The 19,463-nt window shown below is 38.8% G+C and overlaps 1 protein-coding gene across 1 annotated transcript; it reads left to right on the top strand.

Moving 5' to 3' along the window:
- Nucleotides 1-658: 658 nt before the first annotated feature.
- MAT1A (methionine adenosyltransferase 1A) lies at nt 659-19,014 on the top strand. The gene is made up of 9 exons (XM_039719692.1): nt 659-2,331; nt 8,905-8,982; nt 9,482-9,604; nt 11,267-11,379; nt 12,910-13,053; nt 13,784-14,002; nt 16,975-17,157; nt 17,656-17,789; nt 18,253-19,014. Exons 1-9 carry the CDS (start codon nt 2,238-2,240, stop codon nt 18,353-18,355), a joined length of 1,191 nt encoding a protein of 396 aa, XP_039575626.1. The 5' UTR covers nt 659-2,237; the 3' UTR covers nt 18,356-19,014.
- The last annotated feature ends 449 nt before the right edge of the window (nt 19,015-19,463 follow it).

The following is a 19,463-nucleotide window of genomic DNA, read 5'->3' as shown; positions in this document are numbered from 1 at the left end:
CTCCAGAGAATCTGTGCCTCATAATGTGTATCTGATGTGTGAATTTGTGGAAGTGCTTCATCCATTCCCTTTGTGTCTTTTGGTGCCTTCATAAGGAAGAAGAGGAAGAAGAAGAAGACATTGCATTTAAGAATGAGCATTTATCAATGATGTTATTTTACTTTAAAAGTTAATATAATTTTGGAATGTTACAGATTAACTAGGTTTAATATGGTTAGTTACTCTTCGGTCTTTTTTTTTTTTTACAAATTCTATTTTTCTGGGTGATGTTAATGTGTACTTTATTCAGGCTGGGGTAGGATCTTCATGTCAGTGGGTTGACCACAGTTCACTCCAGAGAATCTGTGCCTCATAGTGTGTATCTGATGTGTGTATTTGTGGAATTTTTTAAGTGCAACCAGTGCTCATCATTCCATAAGATGAATTCTGTACAATAGAAAACCAAGGAAGAGTATTTGAAATATGAGCATTTATCAATGATGTTATTTTACTTTAAAAGTTAATATAATTTTGAATGCTACAGATTAACTAGGTTTAATATGGGTAGTTACTCTTTGGTCTTTTTTTTTTTTTACAAATTCTATTTTTTTGGGTGGTGTTAATATGTAATTTATTCAGGCTGGGGTAGTATCTTCATGTCAGTGGGTTGACCACAGTTTACTCCAGAGAATCTGTGCCTCATAATGTGTATCTGATGTGTGAATTTGTGGAAGTTTTTAAGTGCAACCAGTGCTCATCATTCCATGAGATGAAGTCTGTAGAATAGAAAATCAAGGAAGAGTATTTGAAACGAACAATTCCATGTCGATGATTATTAGAGAGGGGCCAATGCTGCAGCAGATTACTGGTGAACATTCACAGGCATTGGTTATTGTTTTCAGGAATGTAGGCAGAAAGTGACAATTCTGAGTTCTTACATAAATATGTAGCAGTGAGAAATTTGAATCCAAGGATCCATCTTGGGGATTTTTAAAATAATGGTATGAATAATAATAATAATAATAGCAATAATAATGACTAAGGTTTGAAGTAAACTAAGTTTTTTAACTGAATAGTGATATGGAAATAATTTTTTTCATAGACCGATGCTTTGGGCAGAGATTGAGATAATAATGGTTTCTGTAAAGGAAATAAGGAAAATTACACCTACTTATAATGGTGCATTAGTGGTGGGCATTTTGTGGATCTGTCCCATGTTTACTTGTTTTTTATATACTCACTTCAAGACACAAATACCCACTAAATGCCCTCTGCCTTCATGCCTGACATACCATCAGCATATTCCAGACATGAGCCATTTGACTAGAGGAAATTCTCTGCAGCAGAACTCATCACTGAGCTCTGAGATGTGGCAGTTATTGCATTTATAAGGGTTATGGAATGTAGTGTGGGAATATGATACAAAAGTATAATTAAAATGGACCTGTATTAATAGAAGAAAGAACAGTGGAAAAGAAAAGCAAAGGCTGAAGAGCAGGCTCTGTGTAGCAGACTGTGAAGCAGCCGTGGTGCTAGATCTTATCAGATGTTTTGTCTCTCAAATGCGCACGACAAATGAATGAAAATTTAAAAAATTATTCATGAGAGAATTCTAGTTTTCTAGAGATGAAAAAGTAAAAGGAAAATACGGTTGTATGATGCAGAGCAAACTTCTTCTAGTCCTTTGTTAGGAAGGATGCGAGTTTACACATTTTGTATCTATCCCTGCAGAACCACAACACAGAGTTGGTAGTACACCACAAATCCCAGAATCAGGGGAGAGCCAAAGAGAAAAGCAGCTGACCTGAACTGTCACTAGCACTCTTGCGTTACTTCACGCTCAGTGGAGCTGCTAAGATAACCAATCTTGCACAGGCTGAATCCAGAGTGTTTCCAAGAACTGAGTTAATTAGTGAAGTATCCTCAAGTTAACTAACTCCCCTGCCAAGAAATGGGCTCTTCCATTTTCCTCACATGATTATCTGGGCACTTTCACTTTTCCATATATAGGAGCAGTTCAGGGACTGACAGATCAGGCTAGGTAGGGATACAGATTCAGGCACATGCATACTCCTTACCTGCAGGCACGGATGCAAGCACATGCTGCTTTCACACACTGAAATTCAAGTTAGCTCGAGAGGTAATAAGTGAAGACAGCAATAGTCCTGCTGCTAAAGAGCCTTCTTAAACAGAAGGCACTGAAGGTAGAGCTCTCCAGCCACCGTTTGCAGTAATCCATCAGGAGCAGCATCACAGCCATGAACGGGCCGGTGGATGGTTTATGTGATTACACGCTTGATGATGAAGGGGCTTTCATGTTCACGTCGGAGTCCGTGGGAGAAGGACATCCAGGTAAGAAGCCAGCTCTGGTATAAGTCTAAAAAGTGTAATATTTTTATTTGAGGTATTTTAAAAGCCTGAAGAAGAATTCACCTGGTGTTAATCTTACTAGAGAAGTTATTTTTCACAGAGTGCTTTTTCTACTTTATTTCTAGTGGACTTTGTCCATACAGACTGTAGAACTGCTATAACTAGAGTGCTTCCAACAGGAGTTTATGTGCTTTTGCAGGGTGTGTGTTCAGCTGAGGAAGGCAGTGAGGTTTATGGGTGCTGCTCCTTCCTTTTCATCTAAATTTCTTTCAGTATTCCTCTGGAGACACTACTGTATCTCTAACAGGCTCAAGTTTCCCATATGGGTGAGAATGCATAGCTTGCTTCTCAAGTTCCAGATCTTTATGGGTCCTGTGAAACTGTCCTGCACATATGGAGTGGTCTAAGACTGTCACCTATGTCAGGAATATCCCTAAGCAGTCTATCTTAGAGCCTTTTTTTAGTGGTCCCAGCAGCTGTACATGGCAAAGCCACCAATTTGCCCCCTGCCTCCCACCCCTTTCCATCATCTGATGCAATATATGGAATTGCTTAAGCAAATAGTGGACAGTTATTTGCTAAACTTTATGTATGGTCAGCAGAGATTAGTTCAATTTTATTGAAAACAAATATTCATCCACCGTAAACATACACCTTATGTCAACAGCAACTGTTCCCTCAAGTGAGGCCAGGGGACAATGGGCTATTTGAGGTCCTGAAAAGTGTATTTGTTTTAGAAGCTAATTTGGTGGCCTGTGCTTTTTGCTGTAATAAGGCTTTTCAGGTCTGTATTCATGTTCTGTGAGTAAATCATAAATGGGTGGAATGATGTTATAGCAGAGGATAAAAAGGTCAGCAATGAGAACTTTATGTCTATAGTTTGATACTCTTCTAGATGAACTTATTACTGCAGATCAAATCCATGGATGATGCAATTGAGTACCTCTCCATCAATGTGAAGGCAACTACATCAGGTTAAACCAGTTGGGGTTCTTTCTGATGTAATACAGTCAGAAAATGACAGCCACGTTTTGTCCTTGGAACCTATGTCCCACGTCAAATTTATATGTATTTGCATCCAGTGTCTGTAGTGCTATGTAGTTTCATGGGAAATATCACATAATACAGTGTGGTAATTTTACATGGATAACGTTATTTCCAAAGCCAACTGGTCACAAGTTATGCTGCTCTAATCATTGGTTTTTAATCATTTTGGGGCAAAAATAGGGAAATCTCAGAGCAGAGAGAGTTCAACTGAGTCTCCAGATTTAGCTTTGTCCCTTGGTTTGTATTCTTACCACTCCTCTCTTTATCTTGGTTCTTGTTTTAGAATTTGGCCACTTTTTTAGTTCTTACATTCCCTCCTTTATTTCCAAACCCTTTATTGGGCCTTTCTTTGAAGCCCCCTGAATTTTATTTTTCTCCTGCGCTGAAATCCTAGGCAGGCCCTTGAGAAACACAGTTACCACTTGGATATCCCTGCAGCTTCTCTTGCCTGGCAGAGCTTGCTGGGTCTCTGGATAGTATGAGATACAAAGTACCAACCTGGGATGTTTATTTTGGAGTGAGTGGAAACTGAAATTTACCTGGGTGTTTTCAAGGCTGTGATGCTTTCTTAAACAGCCTAGATCTTCACTTAGGGTAATGAAAACCCCAATGCCTATGGCAAAGGGAAGATCGAGATTCCAGATCAAAGGAGGACAGGCTGGCAGTAACTCTGGGTTGTCCTGCAAATTCTTTTCCTGAGCATCAGCATTGGATCTGAATCATCTCAGTGACAGCTCTGGCTCCTGACAGCAAATTGATCACCCCTACATCATGCCCAAGCCCCCCTTTTTCCCCTCTGTGGTTTTGCACAGGAGGTGTAGACATGCCATTAGGATTTTATCACCCAGGAAAATCTTGGCTATTTCTTAAAATGAGGCCCAGTGCCTGAGGCTATAGTTGGGCTTCTGATGTTATCTGTAGCAATAGAATTTTATTGTGAGTTTTGATTTCCTCTGTTTATACAAAATGGATAATTTGCGTGTTCTTGATTATTTCTCTTCCGTATGTAATAGTATAATTTTGCTAGAGGGCATTATGTGAAGTAAAGATCCTGAACCAGATCTTTGTCTGGTGGAAATTTGAATTGTTCTGATTGTATTAGCTGAGTATTGAATGCTTTAATGGAGACCTTCTTAATGCACAAAGCAAGAGAAATTACATGCTTATTTATTTGAGTGTACAGAGAGCTGTATTTGTGCAATGCCTGGAGCTGGGTGTCACTGAGAAGTCTGGATTCCATAGAAGCAAGGAACAGCTGTCAATAATTGACCTACAGGTATCACCTGTGCTCCCCAAAGACATTATAGAAGACTGTTTGTGCCATCTTCTCACTCCAGATTCCTCAAAATCCCTTGGCCATAACACTTGGGAATTCCTTTCAGATCTTTAATCATTTAGTGGTGTAAATTCCAAACTCTCTGAAGACTTACACATGACTTCTTCCTTTCAATATAACAATAAAAGCACACAGACAGAAGCATGAAAAGGATAACTCTTTATTTTGGTCTCTATTTTGTCAATGCTCCATCTTCCTTAGCCCTGTAGTGTCTGTCATGCTGCACAGGCTTCATGGTGCTTTGAAAAGCACGGTGTGTTTCTGTGCCCCACAATGTCTTACAGATGTCACACCACCAAGGAGTAATTCCCTGCCCTAGCTGGTGTGGCTTCAGGTGGAACTGGCTGCAAACTGGCTGCCTTGCAGTTTTCCAGAAAGTACTAAGGAATCTCTTTAAAAATACAAGACAAAACATCCTCTAAAAGCACCCTCAGGTTTTCAACCATACTAAAAGCATGTGTTTGTCTTGTAGATATTCACAGGAAAAAAATAATGAAGGAAAAAAACCCAGAAAATGCAGATCTGTCCAGCATGTCTTAGATATAAGATTATGTATATTTAATGATGTGCATGATACTTCAGTAAACTGTGCATTGAACAAGGAGAACAGCTGTAAAAGACAGTTGGACACTGCTTTCTAGTGGAAGTCTTTTGTAGGAAAGCTGATTTTTTAAATTAAATGCTTATGATAAGTATCTGCATTTCTTCCTTCTTTTTTTTTGTTGGGTTTTTTCTTTGGGGGGTTATTTTGGGGTGTTTTTGGAGTTTTTTTGTTTGGTTGGGGTTTTTTTGTTGTTGTTGTTTTTGGGGTTTTGTTTTTTTAGCGGAAAATTGAGAATTGCTCTGTTTGCCATATTTTGAATATAAAAATTCACATTCTAGTTTAATTTTTTTCTGTTGATAAAAATTACTTATCATTAAAAGTACTGAATTTAATGTTGATGATTACAGGTTTTGAAGAAAACCAACCTTGGCATTCAAAATGTTCAATGTTTATTATATTTACTACACCATCAAAGCCAGAAGTGTGGCTGTACCACTTCATTGTGCTTTGTGGAGCTTTTTTGAATAAAACTTTCAGGTTTTACTGCTGTTCATATATTTTTTTTCTCTCTGTGTGGTGAGTCTGTGAAACTGAATTCCTGTGAAGTTCTGAGAACTTTTGTTAGGCTCATACATACTCTAGATTCATGTAACAAACTTATGTCTAACTATCTGGAAAACTGGGAAGTTTCTTCTAATTATCAGAGATCACCTTTGTTGTTGAACACCTCCTTTACTTCCTGGGAGTTTGAGTAGGGTTTACCATCAGCCTCCCCAGACTCATTTTATGGTTGGCAAAAGCTGTTTCATGGCCTGTTGGCATCTCTGCCATAAGGCTGGGCCTGTGGGATGGCTGGATTTCATGAAAAGAGTCATGGCTATCTAACACTTTCCTGCTCAGTCATTTCAGATACTCCTTTTGCAATACTCGTTCTATTGGATAGTAATTAATGACATGAAGGTATGCATGGACTGAATTCTGCCCTAATAAATGGGTTTTTTAAGATTATATTGTCTCACCATAGGTGTTGCATTATGCTTTCCCTGTTTCTAAAAAAGAAGGCAAAATAAAAAGGAAAAAAAAAAAGTAAAACTTAACCTCTCACACTTAGCAGATAATAAGAGAAATGGGCCAGCTGAGATGAGAAATTTAAATAACATAATGGAGGGTGCACAAAGCCTGCTAAGCATTGCTAAAAATAGAATGGCTGGTTTTATTTTACACCAGAGACCTTTACTAATAGACATGCCTTTAATGCATTAATCAGCCAATCATCCAGCTGGATTTCTCTTTCTTGTCTTGATAGACATATCTGCATCTGGATTTGGATCTGATATGACATGTATTATCAAACTGATTTGCCTCAGACTATTTTAATGTAAAGGTGTGCTCCAAGTATAGTAAATCAAATTATTCTAATCTGTTATTTTAGTTTATTAGGGTATCACCGTAATAGATGTTAATGATCAGAAGGGTTCTTCTCCAAAGTATAATCTGATCTGACCTTCATATATCGATAGTAATATTTCATGCAAGAGTTCTTCAAAAAAGCTAGTAAATGGCAGTTGTATTTCATTCCTACCTTTTAAGAAGATACCCAGTTTTCACAGACTTTTGAAGGATAAGGAATCCTGCATGACTCTAAATCTTTTCAGATTTTCCTTTTTGAATCTTTGTCTGTCTCTTAACTTTCATTTATAAACTGTAGTTACATTTTTTCCCATTAGAAAAAAAACCCCAAACCCCTTTTCTCTCAGTGCAGTATTTTTAGGTTCTTAGGGACTGGAATCTCAGTGCCTATAGGGGTTTCCCCTGGCAGGCTGCTTTTCCTTCAATCTTTCAGAACCAGATTGAGTTTGATTGATTTCATCCTGTAAGATAGACTTATCTGATGTAGGGCATTCTTATTCTATCCTAAACATTCCCACAGCTCCTTAACACCCTTCTAGAGTGTTTTGGCAAGAATGCATACAATAATATCCCTATGTGGGCCATACAGGGAACTTAGGTATGTGGGGCAGTGGCATCTAATGCAGGTGAGACATGCTTCATGTGGAGCAAGGACAGCAATAAATGTTGCTCATTGAAACTCTGGGAGGTGCAAAAAAGACTACACAGCAGTCCCTGTCACTACAGTTTCCTGCTGGGTATTGGACCTGCACTAAGAAAACTATTTTATCCCCAGTTGCTCTGTTGTCTCACCCAGGTAATAAATTGCATATTGTTGTCAATATTTATTGCTTCTATGCTTGGAAATGTAGATATATTTCTTTATAAAATTAAAACTTTGAAGAGAGCAAGCAAAGATACATTTTAATCACTTCAGCCACCTTTGTACCCAGGTTTGCTAAACAGGGTTCAGTTAGATATCTAATTAAATTACAAGTCTGATTCCTGTTTGGTAATAATTGTCCCAAATTTAGGAATCCATGTACGGTTCTTGCAGGGCTGAAAGTTCCAATGCAGCCTACATTTGCTAGTTGTCTTTTGTGTTTATTCTTTTTATGTTGAAGTGGTATGATGGGAGTTAATATGGGAGATAAGAGTGTCAGAATCACATTAGTTCTCCAGTCCTTGATTTGTCTCCCTTAGCTAAATGTACACCTTTTTCATGAAAATAAGTGAGAATTTATTTTGACTTGAGCTTAAGTGTATTTTAAAAGCCTCTAATGACAGACTCTTACAAAATATTGCTTTCCAACAGATTGTGTTGCACACAGCAAGGCAGGAGATTAATTTATTTTGCCACACAGCTTATTATGTCAAAATCTAAAAGCAGTACTAGACCTTTTTTTAAAATAAAAAATTAAATTATATAAGAAAATGAACCATTTTCGTGTGGAAGAGATTGCTGTGGGTGCTGCCCTTTTGTGTCCATTAGATTAGCTAGATTATTTGATTAAGATTCAATATTTGTTTTAAAGATTAGTAAAGAAACAAAGAAAAAGATATTATTATGACAAACTTCAGCTGAAACCTTTGTATTTGGCATGTAACTAAAAGTTTACCTCAGGCAAACTTCAGCTGGTAACCCCTTCTTTGCTCCTGTGTGTGTGTTCCCTCTGCTGCCTTAGGTGGTTTGCAGGGATTATTAATAGGTGACATTGCCAGATGGTAGGAAGCAGTGACAGAAAGCAACCCAAACCCCAGCCCTCCACTGAGCTGTGCATTATCTCTATTAATCTAAACACTTTCTCAGGCTTTACCACCAGTGTAGGTCAGGTACATTGCAACTTTCTGTTGGGGTGGAGGAAGTTGTGGTGGAACATCACCATTCCATCAGAGCACCACTGCTTTGCAGAGCTGGTGGTCCTAGAGAGGGAGAAAGCTGCCAGCAAAACCTCTTAACCTCTCAGATTATTCTGTGCATTACACACTTGTTTCACATCCAGGTGCAGAAAACTACAGATAAAGTTCTAGTTAGTTTACACCAGTAGGTAAATGCCCCACTGTGTCTCCTGAGTTTACTTGAGGGAAATTTAATGTGTCTTTCTATACAGCTACTTTAAATATGCCAGTAATAAGCAGTAAAAGAATTCCTTTCTGAAATACCACTGAAAGTGATGCAAAGAGTGCATGTTTCATATTGAGTGCCGTGGTTTTGAGTCACAGCTTTGATGTCTTGCAGATAAAATCTGTGATCAAATCAGCGATGCTGTACTAGACGCCCATCTCAAACAGGACCCGAATGCCAAGGTTGCCTGTGGTGAGTTGATATTGCTTTGCTTTAAGCCATCACACAGTCACATTCTTTTTTTAGGATGTTTGCAAAGACCTAGCTTGTTTCACTCTCAAAAAATGACATAAGATTTTCAGTTTTCAAAAGGAGAATGAGAAGCAGCAGTAAAAGTTTTTGTAAAGACTGAAGAGCAAACAGGTTGTAGAAGAGTAGAGCCATTGATTTTGTGTGTGGACTGAATTGTCCTGGAAGGAACAGGTTTGCATATCACTGAATCATACTTGGTGCTGTGACTTTCCCATTTGTAAATTGGATATATTAGTTTTTTCCTTGCTTTCAGACAGATGGTGAATATGAAAAGAATTTTTTATGGATGGAGTTACAATGCTAAAAATATGGATAGAAAGGATTTACACTGTATACATCCAATAGATCTCTCAAAATCAGCATCATCACAAACACAGTTCTTTGTCTTAGTGGCTGGCTTATTCTGCTATTGTACTCCTGTTCTCATCTCTCTTTTCAGAGACAGTGTGTAAGACAGGAATGGTGTTGCTCTGTGGGGAGATCACTTCTCGTGCTATTGTGGATTACCAGCGAGTTGTCCGAGATGCAATTAGACACATTGGCTATGATGATTCAGCTAAAGGTTGGTGGAAAAACTCATGAAATCATGGAACAGCAAGCAATAGGCAACTGCAAAACAGGACTGTCACCACTTACACACAGGGGCTTTAGCAAGCCTGATACAAACTGAATGTGCTCTGTGAAAGCTGCTTACATGGTGCTACATGATACATTTTCTGGCTTTACCCCAGTAAGTATAAACCTTTTATTAGTTAAAACTGAATTTGGAGTAGGCAGACTATACTTTGAACTGTGGTATTTGGCCACAATAGTTAACAGCAATTTGAACCATAGAACTTACCACTCCTCCAGACTTGCAGGAACTTGACTCTTGGTTTTTCATTTGGCAAGCTGGTTGTTGCACCTTGGTGCAAAAGAGAGAGAAGAAACGTGGTTCATTTCATTATACCTTTGTATTTTTGTACTGCAGTAGCATTTGGACTTCCCAGGTGTAAAGGTGGTTGTCACTGCAGGGTGCTTTGTCAGCTCTGAGTATCTCCTTTTACACTCAGCAGTGTGTTGTCCAGACCTAGGTTGTGAGATGCAAATGATAAAAAAACACAAAATGCTCTGTGCACCAGACACCTTTCACTTTCTGATTTGCATGTATCTGTTTATACAGTAGAAATATTCCAAGTATTCTGTTAGAGTGAAGTGTATCTTTTAAGAGCTTTTGGTTTACAAGTTGTTTACTGCAGTCCTTTGATTGCAATTGAATTTGCAGGAGGTTGTGGTGGGAGAATATTACAGCAGCTCAGTTGCAGGTTGCCTGCACTGTCACACAACAGCAGTGCTTCCAGAACACAGAAGCAAATCTAGGAGGTGATAAATCTCCTTTTTATCCAAACTGTCGACAGTGATGAGGGGAGATTCGGTGACCCAGTAAAAAACAATTCCTAGAAGTAAAAAAAGAACCCTAAACCAAGCAATTATGTACAGAAATATAGTTTTCTTCTCTACATAGCCTACTGAAAAGAGAGTGAAGAGCATTCAAGTGGATCATATGCATATGGACACGTATATATGTTGTATTGGCTGAACATGAGTTTGGTCAGCAGCTATCAGTAGCTACAGTTCTAGGAAAGGTTGGATTTGGAGAGAAGCAAGTTACTATTAATATACCTAGGAACAGGTGGGAAATTTTGCCACAATCTTCTGTAAGTCTTTCAAATTCTTTTTAAAACCTTACTTTTTCTCTTGGAAAGTCATGTAAATTCCCATTTCCAGATTTGTTGTGAGACCTGAATCTGGTGTTTTTCTGTTTGTGGTTCATGCAAAGTCCCATGAGAGATTTGAATAGGGACACTGCTTTGTATGTATTACAAATAAAGTGGAGAAAGCAGAATCTTCAGTTGCTGAAAAACTCAGATTTTGGGAATTCATGTAGAGAACTTCATTAGTATTCATTTGGGTGAGGCTCATAATCTGTGTTGGCTTGGCACAGGGAGTCAGTGCAAGAAAAAATAACCTGTAACAAGCAAGAAGGGCAACCCTGTATGATCCACTCCATCCAGAAAAGGTTTCAAGTGTGGTATTGACAAAAATTTTACTAAAGAATAGCAGTTTGGTTTTGAGCTCTGAATGTGGTATCCTTCAGAATAAAAATTTTGTCCTCTGGTTCCAGGTTACTTTCCTTAATTGTGACAGAAAAAGTTCATTCACTGCTATTTTTTTTCCCTAATAGGCTTTGACTACAAGACTTGTAATGTTTTAGTGGCACTGGAACAGCAGTCACCTGATATTGCCCAAGGTGTTCATCTACACAGGAATGAAGAAGATGTTGGTGCTGGAGATCAGGTAGACATAGCATCACATCTAAAACACCAAAGCTGTTCTAATGGAAAAAGTTTACTCCATCTTAATGCCCTATTTGTTATGTCAAAACCCATCAAAGTATTTCCACACTTTCCTTTACGCCAGAATAAACCCCATAATTTTACTAAAACAGTTGGAGGTTCCTTGAGGGCAGGCTTTTGTTTTAGAACTCCAAACAAATCAGGAGTTGTAGTGGCTGAGGAGGTTCCCTTTAGAACTCAGCAAAGGCTTTTTGCTTATGTATTTCATGGTTTTGTTTTGTAGTTTTAGGTTCATCAAACCATTCATCTTGCAGCCAGACATGCCATATAACATAGAATAAACAAAGGAACTTTTCACATTCAAAGAGCTGTTGAGATTTTGTGCAGCAAAAAATTAGGTGATGTTTTACCCGCCCTCAGCATTAGTACAATAAATACCAGAGTACATTTAGTTCTCACTTATTCCCAGAGGCAGCTCTTGTATTAGGTGCTCCATGTAATTAAGCCTGTCCAAACTGCATTTCTCTGAGCTAGGAACACATGTAAGCATTTATGGTGTGTTCCCAAGAGAGAGATTCTAACAGAAAAACTGCCTAATGTGACTGATGCCATATGAGTTAATTCAACATTTACTAGTTATCATTAGAAGTAATATCTAGTTTATACAAGTGCTGTTGAGAACTGTAAGTGCAAGTATCAGAGTTCAGGAGCCAAGCTAATATTGTTAAAAAATCCCCCTTGAGGACTAAATTAAAATGATTTTCTGCTGTCATGGGGACATAATACTACATAAGAGGAAAAGAGATATGACTTTCTTTGACACTTTGATGGCCTCGCTTTCCATTTGATCAAAGTGCCTTCCTGTCTTTCCCCCCCCCCCCCGACAACCTACACTGGATGAGGAGAAAGAAAATGCTGCTAATTCTATTTAGCAAATGTTAATCTGATACAGGGAACATGACAGAATTATAAAAGTAGTACATAACAGTATGAATATAATATATAACAGTAGAAGCTGTGACTCTGAGCATGTGGCATTGAAAAATCTGAGGCAGGTGCCTTAAACTGTTTGAAGGGTATGTCCTTCATGGAGTGCTCACACCCCATTCCACTGAAATTTCATATGTGAGGTGCAGTAAGTATAAGTGTGTCTGTATTCATACATAAAAGTCTCTGGAACATTTCCAGGCTACTGAAAACATCTTTCCCATGACAGAATAGTCCTGAAATATTTTCTCCAGCAGATTTTTTTTTTTTCTATGACAGAACCTATTGGGGTTTTTTTGCAGATATGTCTTCATTTTTGTTCAGGTATCTAGCTCAACATGTAAGCCTTCAGGCTAGTGAAAAAATTCTAGGAACATGGTCTGCTTTTCATTACACTATAACGTGTTGGAGCCTGATCTGAGTTTTGGCTTCTTGCACTGTGATTAAAACAGTAGAAAGTAAACCTGAGGATACTGCTCACTCTTTGCTTCAGATGGTTGTGGTGCCTTTAACAGTGATTAAAGTATGTTCTCTCCTCCTGCAGGGTTTGATGTTTGGTTATGCAACAGATGAGACAGAAGAATGCATGCCCCTGACAATTATTCTTGCTCATAAACTGAACGCCAGGTTAGCAGAGCTGAGGCGTAACGGGGAACTCCCTTGGCTGAGGCCTGACTCTAAGACACAGGTAAATACTGCAGGGGATTGTCTGGAACAATGGAAACCAGCACCTTTCCTTTCCAGAAATACTGAATTATTTTTGAAGACAGCAGTTGATGTGTTTCAGCCTATCAGGACAACCTACAAGGAGCAGATAAAGCTTTTCCACTGCTTGTGACATTGTCTCCTCAGCTGTTGGAAAATGGTTAACTGGTCTCAGAGCATTCCACCATCTGCCACTGAAGGGACATTTAGCCCTTCAGAACTGAAGTGGTTCATGCTTGTTGGAAAAGTGACATCCAAAGGATTTACTTGTGTTTAGGGGTTCAGGCTGACATTTTCAAGATGCACTAGGAACATAAATTTCTGAGGCTTGAGGATTTTGAAGGAAATTCCACCTGAAAGACATATTTTGGATGATTTCGGATGATTTCAGATGATTTCGTAGAGAATCAATGGGTTCTTATTGAGTTGGGGTTTTTTCTTTTTCTTTTTCTTTTTCTTTTTCTTTTTCTTTTTCTTTTTCTTTTTCTTTTTCTTTTTCTTTTTCTTTTTCTTTTTCTTTAGCATAGCAAAAATTCAGTGAGGAAATAAGAAATAGGCTTCATTGGCATCACTGTGAGCAGTGCTCACTCTAACGTCAGTAATGATTTTGCTACGGTTTAGCTTTTGGAACAGGCAGGATGACATTTGATGGGTACCACTGACACACTTACAGCAGCTCTGTTGTTTTCCCCCGCTGTCCCTGTGTCCCCCAGGTGACAGTTCAGTACATCCAGAAGAACGGGGCGGTGATCCCCGTGCGTGTTCACACCATTGTGATCTCGGTGCAGCACGATGAGACCATTTCTCTGGAGAACATGCGCCGGACCCTGAAGGAACGCGTCATCCAAGTCGTTGTCCCTGCCAAATACTTGGATGACAAAACTGTTTATCACCTTCAGCCCAGTGGACGTTTTGTTATTGGAGGGCCTCAGGTTTGTGTTGTTGTGTTATTTTGGTGGTCATACGAGGTTGCTTTTCATTGTATGTGTGTCTTCAGTGCTTAGGTTTTGGCATGTCTGTCCCAGGGTAAGGAGCTCCTCCACTTCTCCTGATGTGGGAGAAGGGCCCAGGGTTTCACGTGTCCTATGCCAAAGTAACCTTTGAGGGCCTGGTGATACTGTACATGTGTTGTGACCAGGCAGGCAAGTCTGCATCCAATCTTCCATTGCATGTAGAGTGTACAGGCCAGTTCTGGGTTTTCTCAAACCCTCTGGGGACCAACTCTGAGTGACACCTGCAGTCTTTCCTTATGGGAAGCACCTCTTGTAGAGATGAACAAGAGAAGCTTCACTTCTTTTACAGTAAACCTGCTTTTCAGATCTGCATAGCTCTCACTGTTCTGTCTGACACCAGTAGAGCTGAAGGTGTTCATCTGTCTTGAAAATCAGCCCCAATAAGGCTTCTTCTGGTGAGAAAATAAATGTTCCTCTTACTTTTAGGCAGTGCAGGAGATGGGATTCATAATTTTATCCTGTTCTCACCAAAGTCAGGGAGAACTTCCACTCTCTGTAGGACCAGCAATTCTGAGATTTAGTTTTTGAAAACAAATTTAACATTATGAATGTTTTCATCTTCAGATGCCTTCAGAACTATCACAACAAAACTTCAAGGCTCCTTCCTGAAATTAGGTTCAATTTTACAACAAATCCAAGTAGACAGTGTTTTCCCTTTGTTTTACAAATTCTTTCACTTACCAGAATTTTCTAGAATTATTTCTAAGGCACTCTTTTTTATATTAGTGCCATGTAACAGGTAGGAAGATGTTTAGATTTTTCACTGTAATTATTGATTCTAAAAAAATGTATTTCTATGCAGTTGAATGGGTTGTATCACTGTAACTTTGTGTATCATTGACATCCTAGACTATGCACAAAAGGAGAGTCAAACTTGAGCTGTAATTTAGAGTGAATGAACCAAGGCAGAAATCATAGCTAAACAAAAAAAGAAGGCTAGACATAGAAAAATTTTTATGTGTGCAGTGAAGTGCACCCATTAAAAATGTAAATCTTTCAGATGTGTACTGAACTGCATCCATTTAAAAATGTACTATAGTTACAAGTGATAAGCCAGCCAGGTATTCCTTGCTGCTCTTGTGCTGGAGCTGTGTTGCATATGTTTGCACATGCACAGCGTCCATTTACAGCTGTTTAAACCTGGGCTAAGTTTACTCAGTATGGGTCAATCTGCCTGTGTGTCCATGACCTTCCAACTGCTATCATCACTTGTGCAATTTACAATGTCATTGCAGCATAGAAATAACTATTTCTGCTCTTGACTTCAACAGCTTTAGCTTTCTGCTTATTTCTCAGAAGAGTGTTACTCAGTTTTATTTTTAACAAAGCTACAGGAGGCTGTCTTACCTCAAGTTCAATTCATCTAAGGATGATACATATATTTCACTTGAGATTTTCATCTTATGTTTTTGAGTGTGGTGGGATCTTGAATTTGGGCTATGGTAAAATGAGTAGGTTTGCTGCTGTCATTGTTTCCCTGCCAGCAGTACCTGCTGGTGTGATGAGGACAGACCCTACAGCTCATTACAGCAATGACTTCCACACACATTACAAGTGCATTTGTACTTGTTCAGCACCTTTGAAACAAGGGGTGTTTTTTTGGCCTTTCACGTGTCCATTTATTCTTCCTCTCACTCACTTCTGCAGCCAAGTCATGGTGGCATGCAAGGTGTTCCCATTGCAACTGTCTGCACCATCAAAACTTGAGGTTTGAGGCAAGCAGAAAAACCCAAGGACAGGATCCTTTAATACATGCTCAGCTATCTAAAATCCAGATTTATGTTTCAGTGCTTTCTTAGCAGAATGGAACAAACAGTGCCAAAGGTTTACTTCTATATGCACAGTCTTTCTAAGAAAAAAACTTTGACTCCCCACTTGTGTTTGCCATGCAAACATTCCAGCAGTTAAATTTTAGTGACATGATGTTCTGAGGCAAAGAATTTCAAATCTCCCTGCACAGGTGGCAGCGGAATTTAAAATCTGAACATGTTTTCTTTCACACCAGAAAGCTTAAGGATTTAGTAAATTGCAGGAGTTGGACAATTAGTCTGGTGCCGAGCAGCTCACCCAGATCAAATGAAAATAGGTAGTACTTGTGAAGATCAGTCAGGATAGCTGTAGGCCACTAGAATATTATCTGTGCTTCCTTATTTAATAATTGAGAATATTCATCTATAAGTATCTGTTCTTAGAAATAAGTAATCCTTTCTCAAATACCTACCTGGCACTCTCAATGACTACCTAGTACTCAATGCCCATTGTGTACAGTTCAAATTAGACTATAAATATTTTGGGGTTGGAAATGCAGTTTTTAGTATATTTATGACAGTCTCTGATACTGCACTGGCAGTGCTGGGTGCCAATGTCTGTGTAACCATCTATAAGGTACTACTGACATACCTTTGACTGTAAATTAAAAAAGAATCTACTGTTTAATATTTACACAATTTGTGATTTTGACTAAAAGATATAAAAGCCTGGATTTTTTTTTTTTTAATATTTTAAACAGTATGAAATCTCTCAATAGTTCCTTTATGGCACATAATGTTTTAGCAATATCCCATAATAGGTTTGAATACTTAGTAGGTAATTTCTAAACCAAAGCTTCCATATTTACAATAAAAACAGGCAGTGTATGCTGTAGTTATCTGTGTGTAAGCCTGTTTGCTTGATTCACCAAACAAATTTGTGACTGGCTTATCTTGAGAATCTGGCTTTAAAGAGCAATTACAGCCACTGTTGTGCCTTGGTGAGACAAATTCATTCCTTCAGCTACCCCAGCAATGCCTGTGTGGTCAACCTACACTGGTTGCTGCAGTGTTCTGGGGGAATGCCTAGCCTTGTTTGAGACTGAATGGGTGTGAAATGGTCACTTTCTGTCCCTGGTGCAGGGTGACGCTGGTGTCACGGGCAGGAAGATCATCGTGGACACATACGGCGGCTGGGGCGCGCACGGCGGCGGGGCCTTCTCTGGCAAAGACTACACCAAGGTGGACAGGTCGGCCGCCTACGCTGCCCGCTGGGTGGCCAAGTCCCTGGTGAAAGCTGGGCTCTGCCGCCGTGTTCTGGTTCAGGTATGGTTTGCCAAGGGTGTTGCTTCACTCCAAACCATTTTCCCTTTTTAGATTTTCTTTTGAGTGCCCATGGTACAAGCCGCTGTAGCAGAAGTGGTGTTGCTGATGGTTTTTTGGAGAAAGGAAGATTTGATGCTTGGTTCAAGCCCACTGTAATGTCACTAATAATCAGCTGGCTTCTTAAAACTGGAACTTTGCATTTAGCTTTTTGGCTATTTTATTGGCTATTTTTATGGATATTTGTTGAGCCCTCAACCCTCTGACACTCACTGTCATTGAAATGAGCATGAAGTGACTGCATAATGGGGGAGAAAGTAGTCCAGAGGCCTTAGCATTTTCTCTTCTTTGTTTCTACAAATACAGATTGTGCAAATATGGGAAGCGAGGGAGAGGCCTTAGTTTTCATAAGATGATTCATAAATTAATGCTTTCACTGCTGCCCACTGCTGCCCCGAGGTGCTGTGTTTATTGGCTGACTAAGGTACCTTTTCCCCACAGGTTTCTTATGCCATTGGGGTTGCTCATCCACTGTCTATTTCACTGTTCACTTACGGAACTTCCCACAAAACAGAGAAAGAGCTGCTGGACATTGTGCACAAAAACTTTGATCTTCGGCCTGGAGTCATTGTCAGGTAAAGAAACACACAGAAAGGAAAATATCCCAGTAGTTTCACCCAAGAAATGATTTCTTGCAAAATTTTCAGCTGTTACTGAAGGTTTGGCCTTCTATAGTATATGGAAGTCAAATAAAACAACTCTTTCATTCCAAGAACTTTAAGTTACTTTGCTCTGATAAAAAGGTATCTCTTGGTTTACCAAAGGAATTTAAGGTTATTTCATCTTTTCCATTACAATTAATAATTCTTAATAATAAGGCCTTTTCCTGTAGCCCTAAGTTAAAGACATTACAGACATTTAAGTAGTGTTGTCACTTTAATTGTCTCCATTGAACATGTTCATTGATATGCTTGCATCCCCAGAAAATGCTTGCTTGTCTAAGGGGGTGGGATGGATATCAACATCAGGATTTTAATAGTAATTATCATGAAGTATCTTAATATGAATTTTTTTTCTTTCTTTTTATTATACAAACAGGGATCTGGATTTAAAAAAGCCCATTTATCAGAAGACTGCATGTTATGGTCACTTTGGAAGACAGGAATTCTCATGGGAAGTGCCTAAAAAACTTGTGTTTTGACCTTAGTGACATGTCACCTTTTAAAACCAGAAAGGAAGACCACTAATGATGAGGATGCTTCTGAAAATCAAATTTGACAGCTTTATATGCAACATAAGGAATTTTAGATTTTAAAAGGAAAGAAAGAAAAGGTTATTTTCTTGGAAATTGATTTTTTTTAACCCTCAGTGTCTTTCATTATCTAAGATATAATGGACAGAGTCTGTTTTTTTAATCAGCATAAGACAGCAAAATATAGTTTACTTTTAACTGCTGCTCTGTTGGTTCTTTGGATAAAGACAAAGTGTGACTCAGGTACTAAAACCAAAAGCTGAACCTCAAACCTTTGATGGGCAAAGGTGAAGATAACTTTCCCAACTCTGACTAAGGATCAGCAGATCTGTTGCTTCTGATTAGACAATGGGAAATTCTGGGGTCCAATTTCCTTACTGGAGTTAGCAATGCATACAATGGGGGCTGCTTTGGTGGGAGAAGGCTGAATAGCACCTAACAGTATCTTTGCCTCTTTTATAAAAGATGTTAACATAGGTGTAATATTTAAATCACCTTCAGTGCATATGTGCTGTTACTGTCGCATTTCAATTACCTGTGTTTTTGAAACACAAGTGCTCTCCTATGACACAACAATCATAGAATAAAAAGCTTTTTCCTGCCATGTATGTAAAGGTGTATCTTTTTCTATGGTTTTTTAATGCTGCTGTAAAATGGTCCATCTTAACTCAGCTGCTTCTACTCTTGTAGGAATTTAGTTTACCAAAATAATTAAATTTGATTTTGAAATTGTTATGTGCATTTCCCTGTTAATACGTGTATGATCACTCTTTAGTCCCTGTGACTAATGGAAATTCAGTGAATAAGTATTAGATTTTTATTTGTAACTCTTAGGTTTGTGCTAGACAGTATTTTTTCACCATTTTTGCTCCCAAGCACCAGGTTTATTGCACACCTTTATGTGTTCGATATAGGCTGGAAATAAAATATAGCTGAAAGAAAGAACTTTAGAACTTCACCAGACACAGGTTACATTTGGAGCAATGTCCCCCGTGTGCTCAGCTGTGGAGCCGGGCTGTGCCGGCACTGGGTGGTCAGGGTGGCTGCATTGCTGCTC

This window comes from Passer montanus, unplaced genomic scaffold (assembly GCF_014805655.1).
Source record: "Passer montanus isolate IOZ18808 unplaced genomic scaffold, ASM1480565v1 scaffold42, whole genome shotgun sequence".
NCBI classification, from domain to species: Eukaryota; Metazoa; Chordata; class Aves; order Passeriformes; family Passeridae; genus Passer; species Passer montanus.
The sequence above is the reverse complement of the archived record's forward strand: the minus strand, read 5'-3'. Positions and strand labels throughout refer to the sequence as shown.